At 40.1% G+C, this 22,894-nt stretch overlaps 1 protein-coding gene across 2 annotated transcripts in view; it reads left to right on the top strand.

The window, feature by feature from the left end:
* The window catches only part of EPM2A (EPM2A glucan phosphatase, laforin), a 57,871-nt gene that overhangs the window by 8,662 nt on the left and 26,315 nt on the right, over positions 1 to 22,894 (top strand). For both annotated transcript variants that reach the window (XM_075924371.1, XM_025184112.2), the window contains exon 2: positions 15,431 to 15,605. In XM_075924371.1, coding sequence (XP_075780486.1) covers positions 15,431 to 15,605 — 175 coding nt within the window. The remainder of the gene's footprint in view (positions 1 to 15,430; positions 15,606 to 22,894) is intronic.

Below are 22,894 nucleotides of genomic sequence, written 5' to 3'. Positions count from 1 at the left end.
TATTTACTGATCATTACTTCCACTAGGTGTCACCATTTTACTTGTATATAACAAATACCTCCCCAAATCTTGTAGAAGGCAGCTTCATAGGAATATACTTCATTTTTAAGGCCCTGTAGGATTTTATTCTCTTTTCCCACAGCAAACTTAGTTTTAAATTAGTAATGTAAGGGAGGGAAGAAAAGCATAATGATGTTGACATTGAGTAATTATGTGTAATATAGAATGATTTATTGAAAACCTATAACTTCCTTGAGAGAGTAAAGGGTAAATATATTAATGCCTTTCATGTGAGGAAACATTGTTGATGAGAGTAAATGGGAATCAATTTGAAATCAGCCACAGGATCATGCTTTCCTATTTTTATGTGACTGCATTTAAACAGTTTCTCTGTAAATTTGTGCAATCATGTTTCAGATCACAATAGCATTTTTGTCCACCTAAAATATCACTGTGACTTTGAATTCAAACTTAAAGATGGGCAAAAATCAACATGACTGATCTTCAAGTGTATGTGATTCAAATATGCACATCATACCATCCTTGTATTTTACTGATTTCTCTTAATGAGTCAGCAAAGGATTAAAATTGGCTGGCATGACTTTCATGCTCTGAAGTCCCTCAATCTATAGGGAATTTTTTAATTTCATACTTTTGTTATCTCAAAAATCCAAGCCCAAATTCTCTATATCTTTGCTGGAAAAGATCATGCCAGGATTTACTGTATGGCTAGTTGAAACTAATCACATGTTATTAACTTATGGCGGGGGATGTATTTAAAAAACAATGTTTCTGTTCTAGAAGTGCTGTAAGTCTGGGAAATGAATACTAGTGTCATGTCATTATACTTAACCAGTGTAAGAAAGTTAGCTGCTGCTTCTGAACCTATAGAAAAGATTGCATATTGAGACAGCAGGAAAGCCAGCACTGAAAAGCACAATAATTAAGTATATTCAGTTCAGGAGTAAGAATCTCTCTGAGTCATAGAAAACAAGTGTTTTATCTTGGCAATATTCATAAGCTGTGTGAAATCAAGACCACAGCTGAATTTTCCATTGATATAATTTTCATATGTCGACATGATATAGACAAGAGACTGAAATGACACTAAGAATTTCTACTAGGATCAATTGCCATAATATCTGACCCTGCTAAATTCAGGTGGTGGAAGTTCAACCCTCCCATACCTCTATCTTGTAGCAATCAATAGCAATTCAGTCTTGGTTGGATTGAGGCACAGCTTATTCCAAGACATCTAAGATTGAATTTTATTCAATTAGCCAACAGGGAGACTTTAATAAACAGTTCTACTATAAAACATAAGTAAATTTGAGTATTCTATGTGTACCAGTGGAAGCGCATTTGTTGAAACTGCTGATACTGACACCGTACTGTAGACGATATACAGCAGAAGAATTGACTTTTTGTGATTATTCATGGTTTTCAAGGCCAGAAGGGACGATTATGATCATCTAGTCTGACTTCCTGTAAAACACAGGTCATAGAACATCTCAAAACTGAGGGTTTTCTTCACTGTAATGTATTAAGAGAAGGAGACCAAGAAATGCATGCCCTTTACAATCTTTCAATTTTCTACATCCCCTTTAGATCCTACAGGTTTTTTTAAACTTGTTGTTTAAAAAAAAAGTTATACAGAGTAGGAAAGTAAAAGGTTAACCTGTTACCCGGTAAACTTTAGCCTTACCAGCATGCTTTCCTGGTAACTTGTTAACTGGAAGGCTGGGCAGGGGGAGTAGCCCTAGGACCTCAGCTGGCCAGAGCAGCCCCCCCAGCTCGCAACAGGCTGGCTGGACCCCAGTTGTATGGTTAACTGATTAAATAATTATAATTGTTTAACTGGTTCACTTTTTTAATGGATGTTTACACCTCTAAAACAGAGAGATCTTTTCGGTTTATGGTGCTTGTGATGTCATTAATTTTCAGGGGACATTCTAGCCTCAGGATTTTCTCTTCTTGGTGCAAATACCTAATTTAATTTTTAGATGAATTTATTTGTAACATTTTAGCCTACACATTTAGGGTGTGTCTTCACAGCAACATTATTTCAAAATAGCATAGTCTACATCTACACAGTAGGCAGTTATTTCGAAATAACGTTGAAATATTGTCAAGCTGGAGGAATTCTTACTCTGACTTCTGTAGCCCTCATTATACGAGGAGTAAGGAAAGTCGGAGAAGAGTGCTCTATTTTGAAATGAGTGCTGTGTAGATGCTCCCTTAGAGTGCGTCTACACAGCAGGGCTTAACTCAAAATAAGGTTCAAAAAATTGAGCTACATCAATTGTGTAGCTTATTTCAAAATTGAGCGTGTCTTCTTATTCCTCTTACAATGAGGGTTACAGGAGTCGGAGTAAGAAGTCCTCCTGCTTGACAGTATTTCGACATTATTTCGAAATAACTTCCTGCTGTATAGACACAGACTAAGTTATTTCAAGATAATGCTAGCTATTAAAAATAATGTTGCTGTGTAGATGTACCCTTAGAGCCCAACTTTGAAGGTATGATGGATGTATATCTCCTGTTATGTCCATGGGAGTTTTATGTGCATAATAAATGCAAGACAAAAACTGGGCCCTTTGGGGGGATTTGTGCACATAGACTCAAACCCTGCATAGCCGAGCCAAGAACTGGGCGGATGATTAGGGTAGGAATTTTTGTGTAAACCATGTAGCCTCTTCATAGCCACTCTGAAGAGGCAACTCCCTGCAAGAGCTAATACACTGACTGCCAAGCAAACTACACAAGGAGTTTATGTTGAGCAGGGATGTGGGCAAGCAGGGTGTCAGTTTGCTTTTTTCTGTCAATGGATCCACGGTGATTGTGGAGGAGGAGTAGGGCTTTCTCCTGGGAGCCTGATTTTCAAAAGTGCCCTATTCTGATTGACTTAGACACTATGGCTATGTCTAGACTGGCGTGATTTTCCGGAAATGCTTTTAACTGAAAAGTTTTCAGATAAAATCATTTTCGGAAAAGAGCATCTAGATTGGCACGGACGCTTTTCCGCAAAAGCACTTTTTGCAGAAAAGCGTCTGTGGCCAATCTAGACGCGCTTTTGCGCAAAAAAGCACCGATCGCCATTTTCGCGATCGGGGTTTTTTTGCACAAATCTCATCTGTCTACACTGGCCCTTTTGCGCAAAAGTTTTGCACAAAAGGGACTTTTGCCCGAACGGGAGCAGCATAGTATTTCCACAAAAAGCACTGATTTCTTACAGTAGGAAGTAAGTGCTTTTGTGGAAATTCAAGCGGCCAGTGTAGACAGCTGGCAAGTTTTTCTGGAAAAGCGGCTGATTTTTCCGGAAAAACTGGCCAGTCTAGACACAGCCTGTAGGTCCATCAGGATCTTTCTTATAATCCCCATTACCACTTATATAATCCTTCACAATTTTTTGTTTTAAATCTGTTTTTTAATATGTTATATTCATGACTATTCCATGTGAACATTTTGGTTTAATTGCTTATATATTTTTGCAGCATACCTTTAACAAAAGTAAGCAAATGGTCTGGTAGTACTTTATAGACTAGCAAAACATGTAGATGGTATCATGAGCTTTCGTGGGCACAGCCCACCTCTTCAGATGTGTTACTGAATGCTCTTTTTGCTTTGTCTTTAAGTTCAGCTGTTAAAGGCGTTATCCTCTCTCCCATCTATTGGGTCCTATACAGCTCCCTCCATCTTTATTTGGCTGCCCTTGCGTCAGCCATTTTTGTTTGTCAAATTTGTGCCTTGTCCTCATGCCAGCACTTTTTCAGTTGATTAGTAATTGTTTTTAATCTTCATTGTAATAGAGACAGGAGTCATGTGTGCTTCATGTGCAGGAGTCATATGTGCAATCCTGAAAGCTTTGAAATAATAGTGAAGATTGATCTATATGAAATACTGTTAATTGCTTTATTTTTGTATAACTCTTTCTTCTAGCAGAGTCCATAGAATGGCTTTCAGCAGCAATGAGAGCCATCAAGTAAGGCACAAAAACATCAGGCCCCGATGATCTAGTCACCATAAAGATATTTTTATATTTCCTAATTTAGTTTCCTCTTAAAAAAACATTTTTGCTTTTGAAGTGCCATTCTCAAAGATGGTCTTGTAACAAGCCAAATACAATTATTCTAGACCTCACTGATGCAGGAAAATAGGGCACTGCATTTCCTCATTTCAGGATGCATATTAGTCAAACCTATATCTGTTCATAAACTTATCCAGATTCTTTGCTCTTTAATTAGAATGACGTGCATGACACTGAAATAAATTGCCTTTTTTGAGGGAGGTTGTGGAATCTCCATCGCTGGAGATATTTAAGAGCAGGCTGGATAGGTGTCTAGGCATCTATCGGGATGGTGGTTGGTCATGCCATGAGGGCCGGGCACTGGACTTGATGATCTCTCGAGGTTTCTTTCAATTCTAATGTTCTATGATTCTATGACTGGAGAGAGAGGTCTGTAGATTAAGTCAAGTCATGGATTAAATATTTGAAAAGCATTGGACATGACTGGATTTTATTTCACAACATTTTTAAAGTTTGCCTTCATCTCAGAAATTAAACCAACATTTGTTCCCAGAGGAAAAAAATCAATACAATCAAGATTAAAGAAAAAGATCAATTTATAAAGTGGTCTGAGCTTTTAAAAATATATCCTTTTTGTTGTGCGTGGCCTTTTTCCCACAGGATATTTTGCTTGATTTTCTTTTACCCCAGGGACGAAAGGGTGAGTTTAAAATTGAATTTATTTTTTTTAACACTGGTTGTAGAAGGGAAAAAAAGTGAAAAAGAAATGCTGGTGATTAAAACATACAGGAACTTTGAAATGGCATAATACTGATATTTTGTGATTATTCATAGATTCCAAGGCCAGAGGGAATGATTGTGATCTTCTATTGTACGTTTACACGGCAGGGCTAAAGTCGGAATAAGCTATGCAACTTGAGCTACATCAATTGCTTAGCTTACGTCTAAATGGCTTATTTCGGCTTTTGGCACTGTTTACACAGTAGGCAGTCAAAGGAAGAACGGTCTTCCTTCTACGTTCCTTACTCCTCATGAAATGAGGGTTACAGAAGTCAGAGTAAAAAGTCCTCCAGCTTGACATTATTTCGAAATAAAGGCTGGTGGTGTGGACCCACACTATGATATTTCGGAATAACATGAGTTATTCCGAAATAACGCTGCTGTGTAGACATAGTCTTAGTCTAACTGCCCATAAAAGACAGGTCCCTAAAATAATATGTAGAGGAGATCATTTATAGAAAACATTGAATTTTGATTGAAAAAATTGAAAGAGAGAGAGAATCCACCACAGTCACTAGTAAATTAGTCCAGTAGTTGTTTACCCTCACAATTAAAAACTTATGGCTTATTTCCAGTCTGAATTTGTCTAGCATCAGCTTCCAGCTACAGGATTCTGTTATACTTTTATCTGCTAGATCAGTGTTTCCCAATTTTATTTGGCCACAGAACCCTTTTAAGCTTGAAAGAATTTTGCGGAACCCCTAATAACAGTCTTATATATGGAGCTGAAAAAGTAGACCACAAATAAATAAGGATAATAATAAACAAATGCTAAACAAGGTCATGAGATCAACAATTAGTTTAATTGAACATATTTAAAAACAAAATTCACATTTAATGTGTACAAAAATAAAGCTAAAAAACTAATATTCATTATATTGGCAGTTTTCAATGCAAACTGTTTTTGTTCTTGGCAAATTTTTTTGTATTTGGTTTAATACTGGAAAGTTGGATTCGCATATCACATGCAGCATTCAGTCAATTTCTGTATTTCATTTTTGTTGCTGCATAATTTGAGAACCCAGTTTCGTACAAGTACGTGCTGGTGAAGGGTAACAACTGATGAATTGCATGTCTTGATAAAGCTTAATATTCTTGACATAAGCCCCTCCCCAAATGTAATCAGAGAAACGTATTTAAATTTTAGTATTAATTGGCTGTCTGAAGTGATTTCAATTAATCTTGTGTAGAAAAACCGACTGGCTTTTCTGTTATACTTAATGGATTTCAAATCCAGTTATTGTTGTCATTTATGGTTGGAAAATACTTCATGCTGTATGTGTATAAATCGTGAAGATGATCTGCAATGTCCTGACCAGGAGGGAGGATACAGGAGAGAGCTTGAGGAAGGGTGTCTGGCCAGGAGGGAGGGTACAAAAGGGGACTTGGGGCAGGGTGTCAAAGCAAGCTGGGAATGCGGGGTCTTGGCAGGGGAGTGAGTGAAGGGGATTTGGGTGAGGGGTCTGGCCATGAGGGCAATGCGTACGTGGCTTGGCACCCTGCTGCATCAGGGAAAGCCTCCAGGCAGCATGCTGTCATTCCCCCAGCAGGGGGGTGGAAGAGGGAGCTCGGTATCCCTCATGCAGCAGGGATCCCAGCACAACTGCAGCACCAGGTTAGGCTTCCCGCTGGTAGGGCGAGGGGAGAGGTGTAGAAACCCCAACCTTCCCCACCAGACCAGACTCTGCCACTTCTCCAGCAGGGTGGGGAGGAGTGCAGGGGAGAGAGAGCGGCAGCACGGGGGGCAGCAAGCCCAAGTGCACCCTGGGAGGGGGGGAGGTAAGCCCAAGCTCACCCCAAGGGGAGGGGGCAGAGCCCTAACCGAGTTCTGCGTGGCCCTTGTCAGGGCGCAGGAAGCAGTTTAAAAACACCAAGGTCTGGGAGCAGCTACTTGGTGCCTCAGACCTGGCCACCCCTTCCCCTGCTGGCAGCAGTGGCCACTGTAACAAGCCGCCGTCTGCACACAAGTAGGAGGAGGCTGCAGGCCACTGGAGGCCCCGTGGGACGGGGCTGTCCTGTGGGGTGAAGAGGGGGCCGCGCCATGCACAGTAGTAGGGCAGCCACAGTGGGTGGTGGAGTGGCCAGAGCTGTGCACCGCCAGAAGCCCACCCCCGCTGGCAAAGCTCCAATGGGAGCTGCCTACGGGCTCGGCAGGGGAGTGAGTAGAATTTTCTCATGGAACCCTTAGTTTCATTTCACGGAACCCCAGGATTCCACGGAACACCATTGGGAAACACTGTGCTAGAATGAAGAGTCCATTATTAAATATTTGTTCCAATGTGAGTACTTATAAACTGAGACTAATTTACCTATTAACAAGTAGGCTGCTCTCAGCCATGGCTATAGTGGTTGCATTCCTTTTAAGGGCAGGAGTGTATATTAATGCCTATCTACATAACTGTCTTGTCAAAGGCCAGTCCAAATGGCAAGTGCTTAGTGTTACCCTGATACAAAAATATCTCCTCTCCCCAGTCCAGAACATTAAGGCAATGTCTACACAGGTTCCCTCTTCCACAAAAGCCTTTACAAATTAAGCATGGATTAGCATATTGCTGCACTTCATTTGCATAATTAATTAGGAGCCGTTTTTACGCAAAAAGGTGGCATCTACACAGCATCTTTTTGTGCAAAACCCCCGCTTGTGCAAAAACCTCTTGCGCAAAAACAGCTCCTAATTAATTATGCAAATGAAGTGTGACAGTATGCTAATCCATGCTTCATTTGCATAGGCTTTTGCAGAAGAGGGAAGCTTTGTAGACATAGCCTAAGAGTTTATAGGGATTGCAGTGGAATTATCTCAAGCCAGGGCCTTTCTTCCGGATTCCAAGCAATTCAATCAATTGTCATAGGTTTGCTGATCACAACAACACAAAACTGAAACTTTTGGGTCACATGGCCTCTTGCATGTATGTGGTTCACTACATCAGGCTACGACTCAGAACCCTTGCAGGGCTGAGAGACATCTGTCTAACTAGCAAGCTACCATCAGATGGACTCTGCGGTAAGAGTGCCTTTCTATATCCTCACATCCCTACATTGGTTGATAGATCTAGCCAATGTGTGTGCATGTGTTCCATTTGTCCATCCACAACCAACTTTCGTGCTATGGCCAAATGCTTCAGTCTTGGGATGGGGAGCCCATTTTAGTTCTCTTCAGATGCCAGCTTTATGGTTCTCAGAGAACTTAGTTTTACACACCAGTGACAGAGAACTGAAAGCTATTAGATTGACGTGCCAACTATTTCTATTGCAGGCTTCTAATTCTCACAGACATGACTGCAATGTTTTACCTTAGGGTGCATCTACACAGCAGGGCTTAACTCAAAATAATCTACGCAAATTGAGCTATGTCAATTGTGTATCTTATTTCGAAATACCTTATTCTGAAATTGGAGTGTTTACACAGCACTTACTTTGAAATAGAGCACTCTTCCTCCAACTTCCTTTATTCCTCCTACAATGAGGGTTACAGGAGTCAGAGTAAGAAGTCTTCCAGCTTGACAGTATTTCAACATTATTTCTAAATAACTACCTGCTGTGTAGACATGGACTAAGTAATTTTGAAATAATGTTGCTGTGTAGACATACCCTCAATGAGCAGGCATAGCTCACTCATCTTCACTCTGTCATGAAGTGAGTCTATTCTGTATTGCCAGTTTAGAGTGGTTTCTTCACCTAGCTATGGCCAAATACATTTTATTGCAGGGAAGGTTTCCCCTACTAGAGTTATTTGTGACACAGTCCCACAGAATGTGTCAGCAGTTCTGCTCCATATGGGGCCACAACTTTTTATTATTTAAATAGTTATGGAGGAAAAAAACTAAGACATGAATGCTGAATGCTATTAAAATCAGTATATGAATTATAAATGATTATCTCACTTCTTTTCTTCAAACTCATCTTCCCTTCCTGTTTCAAATTGTGCATTCTGTGTTGTTGTTGTTTGTCAGTGGTGAGTGGAATGATTGATGTGTATATGATGTGCATAAAAATTGCTACTAAAGTAATTTGATGTGATTTTGAGTGAAATGCACTATTATAAATAGAGGGTGTTTTAAAAAAAATAAAACCCAAGTGATGATTGCTTATTCCTTCACCTCTTTTAATGATAAATAGCGATCAAAGAGAGAAAGCTACTTGAAAGTGACAGATGAGAGATACCAGGGTTTAGTGAAGACTATTAACTTGAAGAAGTGGTAAGATTTTATTATGGTTGTAAATTTAGTGCCATGTGGGAAAGGAAGTGAATGATGGTAAATTTGAAAAGAACTTCAACTGCCATGTTAATGATATCAAGAATTAAGGAGGAGGACTAGGAAGAAAGGAAATGGAGGACCAGGAAGCCAAATTGAAGAGAAAATAGGATGAGGAGATGAGGAAGCTAGTCAGCAGATTGCATAAAACTCAAGAGGAAGGAGGGAAAAGAGTTAGAAAAGGGAGAGCATGATGAATGGGAATATTGCCTCTATTGTTGCCTTCTCCTTTGACTGTCTGTGGTATAGGGAGAAAGCCTTTAAGAACAAAGATGGAGGAAGTGTGTGAGAGAAATGTCACAGATTGTCTGCTTTCAAAAAAATAAAGCAAGATCCCCAGAGCAGGGAACAGCATAAAGGAAGTTGAGCACCCCTACACTGCACTAAAAAGAGACAAGGGTTACATCTGGAAAAATTCTAAGCCAAAATAAATGTAACTATTTTAAAATTCTGCATTTTTTTCAAAAAAACACACTATAATCATGTCAGTTTCAATTATTTTAATTTATTTAAAAAAACAACCCTGTCAGCAAGTTTGTTTGTAACAACATACAGGCGACAAAAAAGTTTCAGGTTGCAATACCTAGAGTGTGTGAAACTGGGCCCAACTTGCAGAGTAGGGTATTGTACATGGCCGCCTGCCCCAATGCCCATGGGAAGCAGAACCCACCCCAGGTGAATAAAATGAAATAACACACACATCCAAAAAGAAAAAAAAATGTTTAGCAAAAGAATTTTGTAGGGTTTTCATTCAAATAATCAAATATAAAATGTAAAAATCACAACTGTTAAGAGAAAATAAAGTGAAGTAAAATATCTGTATTATCAGGGAAGCCTTATAATTGAGGTCTTTTTAGTGGATTGTCACTCTAAGCAGAGTATGGTTCACAAAACATTGTTCGTATGACCAAAGTTCATTGTCCTTTAAGTCATTTTGAGTAAACTAATGTTCAAACTAGGGCACAAAGTTTACACCCCCAAGAAAAAAATGCTCCTTGTCCCTGTTTCTATCTGAAAAATAATCTATATGGAAGTCAATCTCAGTGCTTGGTAAAATAAAAGTTGTGATCTAAATGGTGAGGCAAGTGCAGCCCTGTTAAATGAACCCCACACTAGGAACCAGGAACTCTAGGGTTTTCTCTGGGTGCTCATTTGCTGTGAGACTTTGGGCAGGAGGTAACTTAAGCTTTCTGTATCCTTGTTTCCCAGGATGTAACGTGAACAAAGATATTATTTCTGTACCTCTGCAGAATGCTGTGTAGTCTCGTCAGGGGCATATTAACTTTATATAGTGCCAAGCATTTTTAGCATGGGGAATGCAGGGAATTTGATTTCCTTATACTTGTACCTTTAATGAATTAAAACTTTTGAACTGACAATGGGACAAAAAAAGAGAGCATGAAGGAAATAGGAGTATGAGGGCAAACTGTCCAAATGCAGGTGGCTATGTGTCCAACACCTTAAAAAGCTGATGCTTGACAAACTTCCTAGTGTACCTTACGTCAAGTTTTGAGGCAATAAAAATGAGCTCTGAGCTTGAGGAGCTCCCTGGCTGTTAGTGCATGCAAAGATGGAGGTAGACAGTGGCTGGACTGTCCCACAGTTCCTCAGAAACCTGCATTGTCCTTGGGCAGAGGGCATCACATACCTGACTGCGTGGCACTCTTGGGAGTGGCCTGAGGAGCACAGCTTGCAACCAGTCACTGTGCTGGACGCACCCTGGTGCCCGTTTCCTACACTGCTCTGCCTAGCAGTGTCCCCCTGAGGGGCAGGGAGCATAGCCACAAGGCACAGCTCCCCTTCTCTGCCAGTCGTTGGGTTCCCCTTCTCCTCACTGTGTGTCTTCCATGCCCATGGGAGCCTACAGTGTGAATGAAATGAGTGTCAGCAGCTATAGCTGCTGTATCTAGGCTCTTGGGTCCCTGCTGTCTCCATGTCTTTTGCCTAGCACTGGCAATACCGTCCTGCACCCGCATCCTCTTATTTACTCTTCAACCACATGGACCCCGTCCTTCTATAGGAGGCGGGAGCAGCCACAGTAGCAAATTCTGCATGAAAAATAAAGTTGTCTAACGACCATTGATTCTGAGCAAATCCTGCATCGCATAATGTTGCAGAATTCCAGCGGGAGTGATTGGTGGAGAAAAGGGTAAGAATAAGAGGAAGTGGAGGAAGAGAAAAAAGTGAAAAGGCCAATGTGGGCTTGGAATGGGTGTTGCCAGAGGTGAAGGGAAAGGGCGCAAGAGGAAGAGCTGAGAAGTGATGTTAGACCAGTAGAGGGAAGGTGCGCCTCTGTCAGTATGAAGGGAGAGTGAACGTTGTAGAATAAATTGAAGCAGGCCAGGAAAGGGGGGAAATAATATAGTGATATGGAATTAGGATGAGTAGGTGAAGAGGGGTGATAAGAAAAGTAAACATTGAGAAAGAGGGCCAAAGCTGTTGAAGAAGGCAATCAATGTGGCCATTTAGTGGATGGCATCATTTATACATTTCATTTATCATTTATATATTTCAATGAATATAACATATTCAATTAATATAACAAAGGAACGTTTCAGAATTTATAAAGAAAAATATTTTATTTAGACTTGTTCACATTGTAAAAAGTGACTTCAGGAAGTTATCATAAGTGGGTTTCATGAAAGTTCTGCAACCTTTATTGGCACGAGTCATCCATATACAGGAGAATTGTTCTGTGCCTTCAGGACTGGGCCCTTTAACCTTACCATTGAAATAAGTTTTATTATAAACTTTAAAAGAGAGAGAGAGAGAAAGAGAAAATGGAAGCTGTAGCTCTACCCAGATAGTCCTAACCATCGTGTATTCAGATGGTGTATTTGTGTTTATAAATGTCACTGTTTTTCTACTTTAATTGTACTTTTGATGTAGTCTGCTGTCTTGAAATATTATTTGAAAGCATCAAGAAAAACATACAATGAATAGGGTTGCCAGATGGTTTCAACCAAAATACCGGACACACTTGACATTACATCACAATCTACATTACATCTTATTTAGAAAATACCGGACACTTATATCTTCTCATTTATATTTTCTCAATTTGTTTTCCAACCGGAAAGCTTAAATACTGGACTGTCTGGTTCAAAACCGGACACCTGGCAACCCTAACAATGAAAGATGTGAAATAAAAATATGCATAAAAGGACAAGATTCATAATGTTAAAAGCTATAAGCTGGTCCTGAGTGCCATATTTTACTAGCAGTTGTATTGTATCATTGTATATGGAATATAATATTTAAGCAACAGGTGTGGCAGAAGTGTTTTTCTCCCTTGTACTTTTATATTCCTTATTTTATATTTGAAATAATAACACATAACTAGGGCAAAAAGTGCTGCATTAAAAAAAGAAAATTAAGAATTATTAAATGATGATCCTAATAATTTGCATTAGTATTTGTTACTTGCTCTCATCACAGTAAATTTCCTATAACTCTTATTTGTCTCTCATATCTGTTTACTCAGTAAGCAACAGTATAATGAAAGTAGTTTACATCTACTCGATTATCTATCCACACAAGCAACCATTCTGTTACTTGTTAAGACCTCAGTGTTATTCAGTCTCATTTTTTTTTACAGTTGCAGTGAGTTTACCGAAATATATCTTTTTTTTGTCCCTATAAATTATAGTTTAAAAAAACACACAGTTTCACTGAACTGAGATATTCCCTGGTTGGTATTAGACCTTGCAAATTTAGCAGATATCGTATTATAAAATAAATGGCAAAATAGAAACCCTAATTATATTTATAGTTTTCTTGTGCTCCACACTAATTCTTTAATAGAAAAACAGTATTTTCATCTTTCTTTAACTGTAGATATGAACTGTAGTTTTTAAAATTGATCTTTGTATTAGAAGGATAGGGACAGATTGGTCATTATGCCAGTTCAATAACAGAGAAAGAAAATAGATATTAGTATGTGATTTTATACTTCAAGTACTATTGCTTGAATGTTGTTGCTTTTGTGAGGAAAAAATAGATATTGCTTTTTATTATTGATTGAGCTACATATTATATGTGTAACGTAAAACTTAAAATACCCCCAACTATATAAGATCCAATCTCACAATCACAATAGGGCTATGTCTCTTGCGCAATGCCGCTACACTCATTATTTTCAGGAATGAGGGCATTGCGCAAGAGAGTTTTTCTTGCGCAAGAATGGGCAGTGTAGATGCTCCTTCTGGCACAAGAGCCTCTTCCGCAAAATGGTGGCTCATTAGATATGCAAATGAGGCTCGGCAATATTCCACACTTAGCCTCATTTGCATATTTCTGGCACAACAACCCGCCAGTGTAGACATAACCTAGGAGTTTAATTATGCCTCTTGTGGGACTGAGGCAATATCACAATCAGGATCAGCCCTTGGCGATATAGTACCTTTAAAAGTTGTGATGTTTCCTGGGTGCTGTGGAGAGCATCCTTTGTTATTTCCCTATACTAGACAAAGTCACTGGTTTCCTTTGAGGTTCCATACTGCCTTCCTGTGCCTCACCCAGTTTCTGGGACCAACAGACTGATGGCAGAACAAGCTAGTACACCTTTTGCTTTCCACAAATCTGTGTTGAACCTTGATTTGGGTTCTTTAGCTATCTCCCCTTCTTAGCATTCCTCTGAAGAAAGAGGCATAATTAACCCTTTTAACTCTAACCTTTAAAAATGACAAGTGAAAGCATTATAACAGTGAAATGGAAAGGCTCTTTATCTGTCAAGACCTGAGTTTTTTGTTTTCCTTGCAACATTTGACAAAACCACAAATGTGTAAATGGAGAGAGGAAGTTGGGTTTTGGTTGGATATATACTTAAGTATGGGAACTGCTAGTGTAGATAGGACCCCCAGCATTTAAACACCCTGCTGAGAGCAGACTGACACAACATGGTACTTAAAACCTGTTACATTGTCTATTCTAGATTTCTTTACCACATGGGGAGCTGAACTGATGATAGCAATAGTGGAAACTTTTATGAAAAATCTCCTATTGTAGATGAGATTTTCTTTAGGTACTAGTGATGCTCTCAAAAGTTGCAGGGAAAATGCAGAGCTTTGCAGGGAAGCAGCAAAGAGACATACATTTGAAAAACTGTTTAATCTCTCCCATTTTGTAACCTTTAGGTGCTTGTAATAGCCTGTTGAGGATTTGGGTTCCTATACAGCACCTCTTATTTCTTCTTTTAAAAGGTTTCAGTGATGGTGATTGCTAAGCATTTATTTTGTGGTTGTGTGCAAGGACAGTCAGATTGGGTGATATGAATTGTGTTATGCTGGGTGTTCTCCAAACAGATAGTAAGTGGGAGTCTGTCATAGAATAGCCTCATCTGGAGTGTTCCATTTCTTCAGGGTGCAGCACGACAGGCAAACCTGCCTCTATTTTGCCTTTTAGTATCCTCAGTAAAGCTAATGTAGGCTCTCTATTAAATAATACCCTCCTTGGGTCTAGTGTATTACCAAAACGCAAACAACAAAATCCCCGACATGTTTCATTTCCTACACACAGTATAAGCAGTCATTAAAACTCAAGCCATCTTGCGCGTGAATGCTACCATACACTGGCACTTTTGGCCATGGCCACACGAGGCGTACAGATAGTTCGGAATGGCTTGCTAGTTCGAACTATCTAGCCCGTGCCGCGTGTAGCCGCGCGGCACAGGGTTCGAACAAGCCGGCATTTAAAAATGGCGCCGGCCGGCTTATGCAAATGAAGCCCGGGAAATTCAAATCCCGGGCTTCATTTGCAAGTGCGGTATGCCTACATTACCACCCTAGTTCGAACTAGGGTGGTAGTGTGGACATACCCTCTTTTAGAAAAGGTGTTCTTCCTCGTAGAATGAGGTTTACCAATGTCAGAAAACCCCTCTGCATTCTTTCAATTTTCTTTCGAAAGAATGCAATAGCAGTATGGATGTAAGTTACATTTTTTCAGAAAAATGGCTGTTTTTCCGAAAAAAACCTGTAGTCTAGACGCACTCTTTCTGGGTTTGGGATGCCAGCCAGAAAGCCCCTTTTGATGCTTTCCTTGCTTTCAGCCTTCACCCCGGAAACACCTTCTACCTCTGGCAGTTCTCATCTGCCCTTTCTGACCGTCACTCAGGCATCTGATTCACTGTCTCCTATTCCCCCTTTTTTCTGTAGAGCATCAAGTGTTTCCCTACCCTCAAACTTGGGCAAGTGGGAACACCGATTCTGGCAGAGAGGAGAGCTATATCTACTTCATGTACTGAGTTCAGCCACCCTGTGTTACAGTCCCTGTTCAAAGACCTTACATTCATATTTAAATTCACATCTACTTTGATTCTGTGTAAACAACATTGTTGATTCACAAGCTGTGTACGTTGCTGCTTCTGTTTCAGGTAATGGACCCCATCACGACCGTTGTTGTGTCTACAACGAAAGCAACTTGGTAGATGGTGTTTACTGCCTGCCAATAGGACACTGGATTGAAGTCTCTGGACACACTGATGAGATGAAGCACACAACTGACTTCTATTTTAATATCGCAGGCCATCAAGCCATTCACTATTCCAGGTAAAAAACAAACAGTGAGAATACTCATGAGCTTATTCAATCCTGGCAGCTAAAGAGGAAATCTCAACTACTCTGGGGCCCGATGATTCAAAAGGGCCTGGGAGCTCTGGGTCCTTTAAATTGCCCTTGGAGCACTAGGTGTTATGCTTCAGGTGGCACTGAAGGACTGGTGGGGGGAGGCAAGCTCGCACCCTGCCCCTTCTGCCCAAGGTCTCACCCCTTCTGGGAATCCAGAGCCAGCTTTACCTCCCCTTCCCTCTTGCCCAAAGGCCCAGCAGTTCTGTTGGCTCCTCTGGTCAGTGGCGATCTCCCATGGAGTGGGAGTACTGATCAGTAATTTAAAGGTAATTTAATCTTTGCAGAGCTGTTGTAGTTATTGCAAAACCAGTATAACAAACCCAGAAAACTCACAGTTCTACTTAAAAGAAGCCCAGATATGTTATTACGAGAGTGCACAATTAAAGCAGCCAAAGAACCTTACCTTTGCAACAGTGATACTGAGCAAATGAAAGGAGATGCAATTGTATTGCAAAGGGTCTCTGTGAGGATTTCATATTTCATGCTTCTTTAGGGTGACCAGATAGCAAGTGTAAAATCTGGATGGGGGTTAATAGCACCTATATAAAAAAAAGTCCTGAATATCAAGACTGTCCCTATAAAATTGGGACATCAGGTCACACTAACCATGTTAGCTATGAAAAGAAAGTGTGAGGGCTCATTGTGCCAAAGCACAAGGTGCCTTTGTGGGTTTACTGCAATGGGCTCAGTAGGTATTTTTACTAAGCCTTAAGCAAGCTTCATCCATAGATGTTTCCTTTGGAACATTGGTCCTGTGATCTGGGGTACAGCATGTTCCTCATACCTGCCTCCTCAAAGCGTGTAGTTTGAGAGTCACACACAGTGAATACGCAAAGGGACCTGCACTTGGAGAAGACACATTACTTCATATTATTTGGAGTTCTTCAAGATGTGTGATCCTATGTGTATTCCATGACAGCCCTCTCTTCTCTTTGCTTTGGAACCGTACTATAATTCATAGTACAGTAAGAACTGAAGAGGCAGGCAGGCAGTCTGTGCCACCTCTTTTGTCCCCTGATTGGAGCATGAGGAGGCACAGAGCACAGACACGGACCAGCAGACACCACTAGTGAAACATTTTTCAGTCTCAGGCACATGGGGCACAGCCATAGGAATGCCGAGAGGGACTACACATCTCAAAGAACTCCAGTTACTCCGTGGTGAATAGCCTTATTTTATGCAAAAAATATCTTATTCAGAATCTCTGCTTCTTGTTTATCTTTGACTTCTGTCTGTTTCATTTGTTGGGGGAAAATATTTTTATTCCTCTATGTGCTGCAGAACTAATAAAAGCTATGGAAGAGTGAACATGGTTCCGTAAAGCCTCAGACACCAACCAGACATTTTCAGCTGAGCTGTGATTGCAGTATTTTTGTTGATAATGGTAGAGGCAGAAAAGAGTAACCTGATTTGTAGGTGTCAGGTTGAATTTGGGTAAAAAGTGAACATTTGATTTTTTTTAAATTGAGCAGATGGGAGAGTGAAGTCACTGAGCAAGACTAGTCATGGAAACCCAGCATTATTTGGCAGGGACAAGCGGGTTTTAAAGGTATTTATATGTACTTTAAATACAAGAAAGTTATTTCAGTCAGGGTAGACTGAAAATGAAGATTCTGACCGCTTTATGGGGGTATGTTGGAGATAACTTGTCAGCCTGACTAAGATGTTGCAATCACTAATCTCTACTGGTGCCCTCAAACTTTCCATAAATGGACCCTACACTTGTTTGGATTTTATTTTTATTTTTTTTATATTAATTAGTTTGTTTTATTTCAGCTCCTATTTAGTATTTCCAAATCTCCCTCAACTAGGAAACTGAGACAGCCTATGTAGGCAGTGGTATACTGATGTAGTTTGCAGCAGTTGTAGCAACATTCGACTACTAACAGGCAGTGTCTCAGTCTACAAGAAGTCTGCTTATGCACAAGAAAGTCTCTTCCTCATGTTACAGCACAGTCCTGAAGCTCCCCTTTCCTGCCATTTATCATTTTCCAAAAAGATATTTTTTTTTCTCACATGTGATTCATAAATTGGTTCTTAAATCAAGCACCTCTCTCTTCACCTTCTACTGTAATCGCAAAACAGGAAAGGAAAAATACTGCCATGGTTTGGATCTGCCCAGAGTTGTTTAAGTGCTGTGGTAACTCCACATATCCCAATCCTTTAGAAAGTTCTGTAGCCACTTTATTCTCTTACAGGTTTCAAGCAGGATTTTTAAGCTTCCCAAACAGTGTTCTTGAGGTTTTCAATCTTGTATACAGACCCTTCCAATCTTTTGAGAGCATAGGAGCTAACCCTGAATGGATGAGGAACGGTGCAAGGCAAAACCCTGATGCTCCTTTTATATTTTATTGAAACATTAATGCCTGATGTAGAATTAAGTGTATGAATTCAGAGTTCCAAGATCTCATGAGGGGCTCACTTTTTTGAGTAAATGAAGACTGGGATCTGAATGCCTGCTCCTATTGTTTTTTTTCTTCCCCACACAGTTATGTTCTGTTTCACTGGACTCTCCTTATTTAGATTCAGCTTGTTTTCTCTCCTACATTTTATATGAAAACTGTGTTTTTGAATCTCACTGGTGAGACTACATCACAATCAAATTTTGCTCCTTACATATGCTTTTGAGTCCTTGGGGCTTGGTTATTCCAGCATAGACACTTGCCATCCTTTCTCCCTCCCTGTATCCCAGTTTCTTAGTAAACTATGCAGTTCCTTTAGAGTTGTGGTAATACTCACCTGAAAAAGGAGTAGGGTTTTAGGTGTGGTTTCACAGGGGAGTAGAAACTTCAAACTGATTGATGTTTTGCTTAGGTGAACTAGTGAGGAGGAGGCAACCCCATTAGCCTGTGCCAGTTTGATCAGATCACATAGGTTAACAAATAAGGAATAAAATATGACTTTATTTTAAAAGTCAAGATTGTGATGGATTTTTTTTAAAAACCCATTGATTTCTATTCTGCCTTAATGAATAATATTTACTATTCACCCTTGCAGCCATCTATGAATTATTTAACCTGAAAAAAAAAAGCTAAACCAAAATGCTTATGTTTTCATTCCTGTAACTTGAACTAAATGTGCATTTAAGAAATCCATTCAGCTACTAAGTGTCCTCCTGGGTTGAATTTTTATTACAAAATTATAAATTCAGCTAATTTTAACTAATCGGCAATGAACTGGTGCTACAGTAGAAAGTTGAAACAATACATTATGGTTAAATTATAAATTAAGGGACAGTGTCTGCTGATGTTTACTGGGCTTTCCACTTTTAGGACTAAAAGCCAAGAACAAGCTTTCTCTGTGGTTCACAAAGGTGATCATAGCAAATTGATTTTGGTTGCAATTTTGACAGTGAAAATATTAAACTAGTGCTAATATAATCATGTGATTATTTGGAAGTGTCAATATAAAGAAAATAAATCTCTTCCATTTAAGGAATGATATGTACTTCTAATAATACCACTAAAATTACCAGTTGCAAATGAACTAGTTTTTATTTCAAAGGTTCTTGACAGGAATTGTTCAACACTCCTCTCTCTCAGGGCTGATTCCATTCCTGAGCCAGAGGCAGCTGCCCTACTACACTACACTGAAACAGCACAAGGCTCACCATGGACTTGGGCTGCTGATGGAAAAAAGCAGCACCAGTGACCCATGGCAGAGAGCTTAGGGAAGGGGCTCTGAGACCCCAAAAGTTATGGTGTCAGCGTGGTGACCATGTGCAGCTCTAATGGCCTCACTTGAGAATCGCAGCAATACAGTAATAGCATCAGTAACCGGACTAAGGAATAATGAGCTACAGAGCAAAGTCATCCCTTTGTATTGCAAGTAAATTTAAAAAAAATACAAGGCAGTTTTTCATTAAAAATAAGGAACAAGATGGGAGTATTTGTAAAAGGTCACTAAGGGCCTGCTTCTTCCTCAGTTAAGTTAATGGTGTTTTACAAGTGATTTTAAGGGAGAAATATGGGGATGTGAATTATACAAAAAAAGCCAATAATTTTAGTGAGTCACTTACAAATTAAATGTAAAAAAGTAATTTTGTACCATATTTGTAGTACAAAGATCATCCAAAGACAGGACATTTGAAGTGAAGGCTTGGCTATCCATCCTTGAAATGTTAGTTTTATCTAATTATTATTAGTCACAATTTTAAACTTATTTACATCTGTTCTAATGGTTACTTAACAATAGAAATAACCTTTTACTGAATAGTTTAAAAAGTCACTTTATTTATGTGTGCCATGTATATCTATGTTTAATGTCATTTGGAGTTGTATGATGCCATTTCTGGGGGAAGAGAGGGATTAAATGCAGAAGATACTTTTAAAAACAATTTAGAATTTAAGTTATTTTAAAAAACAAGTGCGTATGCACGTGTGGAAAGGGGAGGAATGAGGAAGGTATCCACATTATGGGAACAGAACCTTATCTGTATTCTCTGGGCTCATTTATTTAAAACTGTGCCTATCCCTAGCTTGAACAAAATTTTGTTTCAAGCACTGTCAGCCGAGATGGTCAGGGCAGTGTGTGTGTGTGTGTGTGTTACACCCAAGTCTTCAACTGCTGAGACGCAAAGTCTTGTTTCAGTGGGCAGCCTAGGAGGCTGGAGGGCACCCCGAAAAATAGTTTAACGTCTGTGACTTTACTGCTAGGACCGGGGTCCCGTCGCAGAGGGCCGCCAACAGGCTCTCAGACGCCCCGAGTTTATAGGAAGAGCTTATTACACCTCAGATTTTAGCTGCTAGGATACAGAAATCCCTTCGCAGTGGGCAGTCTGGGAAAGACTGAGAGATGCCCCAACGGATCTGTCACCTGGGAGTGACACAATCCAAAACCCCAAGCTCTTCCTATACCTATCCTTTTGACCGGCTGAAGTTCTTTTGTTTGTGTTCGGTTCGGGTACAGTAGCACGGGTTCAAGTCAGAAGCTTGACTTGCACTGGCTTATTTATAGGAGAAAGAGAAAATAAAATAAAAGAAACTTGGTTCAATATATATATATATTTATAAGTGAATGAGGGCACCCACTTATTTCCAAAGTTTATGGCTAAATCACCTTACCAAAGGCAATTTACAATAGAAATGAAGCAATTTGCCTTAAGAAACTATAATAAAGTAACTAAACTTATAACAGAGTGACAATTAAAGTGTACACATAAAGAAACACATTGCAGATACAATTCTCACCCCTGCGTTCCAGACTTGGCATGGCCAGCGTCTTTCTCTCAATCCCTCGGGAAGAAGTAGGGCGAGGTTGGGCGTCCCACGGACCTCGGGAGACAATCAATACCTGCCAGCAGGTGTAGGTGATTGGAGCTCAAATGGGGTGAGCTACTAAACCCCTCTTTATACCCCTTGGGTCACATAGGCTTCTTCCTGGTCTCAAGTGGCCAATTAGGAAAAATGGCTTTGAATGCCAAGTTTCCCACGAAGGGTGCAAAGCATAATTCACACCTGGGAAAATGCAGACAATAGGCACCTCTGGTATGTGATGGGCGAAGATTCCTCTCCTGGGACAGTGCAGGCGTGTCAATTACTGATACTAGCCATCAGGGCGACGGGAGGCCTCCCAGTAGTCAGCTAGCCCATTTACTGTCTGGTTTCTGTTTATGGTAGAGTCAGGGACAGGCAGCACACCTGCGTTCCCAGGGCATCAAAGGCTAGCTGCCTTTCTCTTGCTCTCTGGGGGGGAGAGAGGGGAGGGAGAGGGGAACAAGATGGGGTTCATGTCTGGCTACAAGCACATACAAATAAAAATTGGATTCAATTTCTCACCAGTGAAAGATGTTACCTAACCTACCCAGATTGAAATTCTTCTTTCTCATTAACCTCCCACTATCAGCCTTTCCCACAGAGTGCAAGGGCTTGTCTACACAGACATTTAGTTCACAGCAAGCTGGGGTGTGAATCTATCTCCACTTGCCTGCCACAGTCTTGACTATTTAGGTGGATCCTGCTGACATGCATTAACAATCTGTTAACGTGCATTGATATAGACCAGATTCAGAGGACAGATTCTAGTGCTCTAGACCTTCATCCTCATTAACTTTGCATAGTCCTCACCTACAAAGCCTAGAAAATAGATAGGAATTGCATTGTGGCTTGAAGGGAAACAAATTCAGACTGAAGGAAGAGAGAAAATAAGTTTAGGAGACAAAGGATCCTCGTCCTCAACTTTCTCAGATGTAAACCAGAGGACTATTAGCTCAGATAATTCAGCTGATTTCAACTTTGGTGGTATTGCAGTTTCTAAGATAAGCAAAGCCTGATCCTTTTATAGATTCAAACCAGCCCCTTGAATTGCAATCAGAAATGTATAGGAAGCCAGTGCAGGTCAACGGGAACAGGTATAACATGCTGCCTGAGGGAAGTACTATTGAACAAGCAGAGAGTTGTATTCTATACTTCCTAACATTTCTGACAGGTCTTCAGGTAGGACACATTCCATAAGAACATAAGAATGGCCATTCTGGGTCAGACCCATCTAGCCCAGTGTCTTGTCTTCTGATAGTGGCCAATTCCAGATGCCCCAGAAGGAATGAACAGAACAGGTAATCATCAAATGATCCATTCCCTTTCACTCATTCCCAGCTCCTGCAAACAAAGGTTAGGAACATCATCCCACCGCATCCTGACTAATACCCATTTGATGGACCTGTCCTCCATGAATTTCTCTAGTTCTTTTTTGAACTCTTTTATAGTCTTGGCCTTCACAGTCTCCTCCAGGAAGGAGTTTTGCAGGTTGACTGTGTGTTGTGTAAGTAAATGCTTCCTTTGTTTGTTTTCAACCTTCTGCCTATTAATTTCATTTGGTGACCCTTAGTTCTTGTGTAATGAGGAGTAAATAATACTTTTTTATTCGTTTTCTTTGCACCATTAATGATTTTGTAGACCTCAATCATATCTTCTCCTTACTCATTCTTTTTCAAGCAGAAAAGACTCAGTCTTATTAATCTCTTTTCATATTGAAGCTGCTCCATACGCCTAATCATTTGCCCTTTTCTGAACCTTTTCCAATTCCAATGTATTTTTTTTGGGATGGGGCAAGCACATCTGCACGTAGTATTCAAGAGGTGGGTGTGTTATGGATTTTTAGAGAGGCAATATGATATTTCCTCTCTGATCTAGCCCTTTTTTAATGATTCCCAGCTTTCTTTTTGCATTTTTTGGTTGCTGCTGCATATTGAGTGGATGTTTTCAGACCGTAAA

Source organism: Pelodiscus sinensis, chromosome 3, assembly GCF_049634645.1.
Source record: "Pelodiscus sinensis isolate JC-2024 chromosome 3, ASM4963464v1, whole genome shotgun sequence".
In the NCBI taxonomy this organism is placed as follows: domain Eukaryota; kingdom Metazoa; phylum Chordata; order Testudines; family Trionychidae; genus Pelodiscus; species Pelodiscus sinensis.
This window is presented reverse-complemented; position numbering and strand designations above follow the sequence as displayed.